This window comes from Austrofundulus limnaeus, unplaced genomic scaffold (genome assembly GCF_001266775.1).
Source record: "Austrofundulus limnaeus strain Quisiro unplaced genomic scaffold, Austrofundulus_limnaeus-1.0 Scaffold56, whole genome shotgun sequence".
Lineage (NCBI taxonomy): Eukaryota > Metazoa > Chordata > Actinopteri > Cyprinodontiformes > Rivulidae > Austrofundulus > Austrofundulus limnaeus.
The window spans coordinates 2,196,765-2,199,383 of NW_013952458.1; the positions used below are offsets into that span (position 1 = coordinate 2,196,765).

The 2,619-nt window shown below is 39.2% G+C and overlaps 1 protein-coding gene across 1 annotated transcript in view; it reads right to left on the bottom strand.

Annotated features, from left to right (window-relative positions):
* Positions 1-175: 175 nt before the first annotated feature.
* Positions 176-2,619, bottom strand: part of lix1l (limb and CNS expressed 1 like) — a 7,208-nt gene continuing 4,764 nt past the window's right edge. Inside the window, exons 5-6 of the mRNA XM_014009288.1 lie at positions 2,286-2,363; positions 176-1,134 (exon numbers count right to left, since the gene is read on the bottom strand). Coding sequence (XP_013864742.1) covers positions 883-1,134; positions 2,286-2,363 — 330 coding nt within the window. The 3' untranslated portion in view covers positions 176-882. The remainder of the gene's footprint in view (positions 1,135-2,285; positions 2,364-2,619) is intronic.

Here is a 2,619-nt window from a genome sequence, read left to right on the forward strand (position 1 = left end):
GTTAAAACGTGTGTCATCTGTGGATAAGATTAACAGCACTAAAAAAAAATTATATTTTAACAAAAAACAAAATATTACGCAGCTTCATTTCCTTATGCCTTCATTTCAAATAATCCATCTGCATTTTAGTCCTACTTTTTAAACTCCTCTTYGCTGAAGCTCACAACAAACACAATCAATATCACAAGAGCTTTAATGTAAGTTGCTTTGTAGGTCATTTACCTCACAAAATAAAAAATAATAATAATAATACATTCGGCTATTGTCATAAATCACAAATCACACAGCAAATCCTAAAAAATACCTTCACAAACAAGAATAAACAAAAACAACATATKTTTTGATGTATTTAACTTTAGAACACCTGAGCTGCTGACATTTCATTGAAAAGTACCCTTAAAATGATTTCCTAAAGCTCTCTGTATTTTCACACCCTTTTTAGGTTATTTCGTTTGAGGTGATGTGTGTTCCTGGTTATATTTAAAAATGTTTTATATTTTATTTTAAAAGCGGTGAWTTAGCGTCTTAAAATGCAACCAAATCCTTTAAAAGAAACACAGCAGTCTGGTTTGATTTAAACTCAAAATGGGCTTATGAGTAACTTGTGACCTGTACATTCACTGATTAACAGTTATTATTTATAAGTGTCGTAGGTTGAAATAGAGGTTAAAATATATAATATATATTTATACGTATATATATATATAAACCCTAGGCAGGCAGCACTATTTTACAGGCGTTTAAAAAGAAATACCAGCTGATTAGGCACAAAGAGGTAACAGCCATAGTGGCAAGTGTTTGTTTTCTGAACAGAAGCGTTTATAGCCTGGTATAGTTTTTAACAGATCCACGCCGTTACCTACGAAGTGATGACGGCGTGCTTTAGTGCGATGGCAGAGTGGCGGCATTGGCTGCGCTCAGCTGACCCACAGCCAACATCAGGATGTCCTTTTTTTCTTTGTAAAAGCGCAGCTCTCTGCCGGCCAGCCGGGCGTCCTCCAGTTCGCGCTCCGTCGAGGCCAGCTCCTGAGCGATGGTGCCCGCCACGCTCTGCTCTCGGTTCACCCAATCGGCCGCCATCTGAGTGCGCATGTCGTCATCCAGGGCCCGGTGGGAGTAATGGGCCAGCACCTCCTGGGAGTTCAACCACAGAAGAGTCGGCGTTATAACAAGGGCTGTGTTCACACTGCAGACTAAAGTGACCTAATCTGATTCTTTTTTTTCTTTTTCAAATATGCAACCCACATCAGATTTTAAAAACGTGCCATGTGTCTAGGCCCGTCATGATAGGCAATAAATCAATAATTCAATGATAAATTTAAATGAGGTAAATAATTTTCATTTGCCTGTTTATTTGTTTTCTTCAAGTCTCCCTCTTTTCTACTACTTAGCGTAGGGAGGAGTGAACTCTCGCGTCAGGTAGCATGTAGCATGCTAACGCTGTAGCATGAGAGCCCCGTCAACGGGCATTTAGCTACAGGAGCGTCTTCGGTTTTCCAACCGGTTCTTTCAGTTGGCAACGCCTCAGGACACCATTCCAAACCTTGGGTTTGCAGAGAGTTTTTATTCTACTTATGTTTTACACTACGTATTTTTAATAAACTTGGTAAGCAGTTTGTGGGTGACAGCAATTATTTKATGAAGCCAGAGGAAGACATACAGAATAAACTGCGCGGGCTTGGATAGAGGAAGTGGGAAACAAKTTTACAGCTTCAGCAGCTGTTGTGTGMTGTTTTCCCAATCTCCGATCCARGTCAGTCCCTAACATTTTTTTTTTACATACATAAATTTCGTCAACTTCCGTAAGCTTCATAAGCGAGGGTGTGGGGGATGTGTGTGTGCGTGTTATTATTATATTAGTTTCAAATGGTCCCCAAACGATGTTATTGTTTATCGCAATAAGAGACAATTCATTGTCCAGCAAAATTTGTTATCGTGACAGGTGTGTAAAATAAGAAAAGAAGCTAACAAAATACACAAAGTTTATTCTAAAATGTGTTAAACATTAACACAAAGTTATCTGTAGCCTGATTATCTTTACTTCCTCTCTGTGCTTTAGCTGCGTGTCGACGTMCGACCAAAATTAGAATTTTTCAAAACCTCCTTTTGTGCTTTTTGTTTTTCTCGAGCAACACCGCTGCCACTCCGAGTGAGAAGTAAAACAGCTCTTTCCTTTAAACCCAACCCAAACATATCATTTCATTCTTTGTGACAGCTGTGAAAGTCAACCCTGTACTTGTATAATTGAAGCCATGCGTGAGACGGGTTCGGCTGTCACACGGTACCTGTCGGGAACACTGCCGCTCTCTCATGGCTTTGAGGCTTCCATTCCAGTGCAGCAGCTGGAACACRGTCATCAGCTCCTGCAGTTCAAAACAAAAAAAAACTATTTCAAACCCAGCAAAAAGAAAACACCAAAATCACAAGATTCAAAAACTAAATGTTTTAACTTGTGCAAGCTTCTAATTAAAAGTATTGCAATAATTCCCAAACCTAAGCTTCCTCCTTTTTTTAACAAAAACTATCACATTGGGCCTCATGCAAGAACATGTTCGTATTCTTATCCTAAATTTCTCTTACTTTTGTTCGTACAAAGGGTTCGTACGAACATGTCACGTC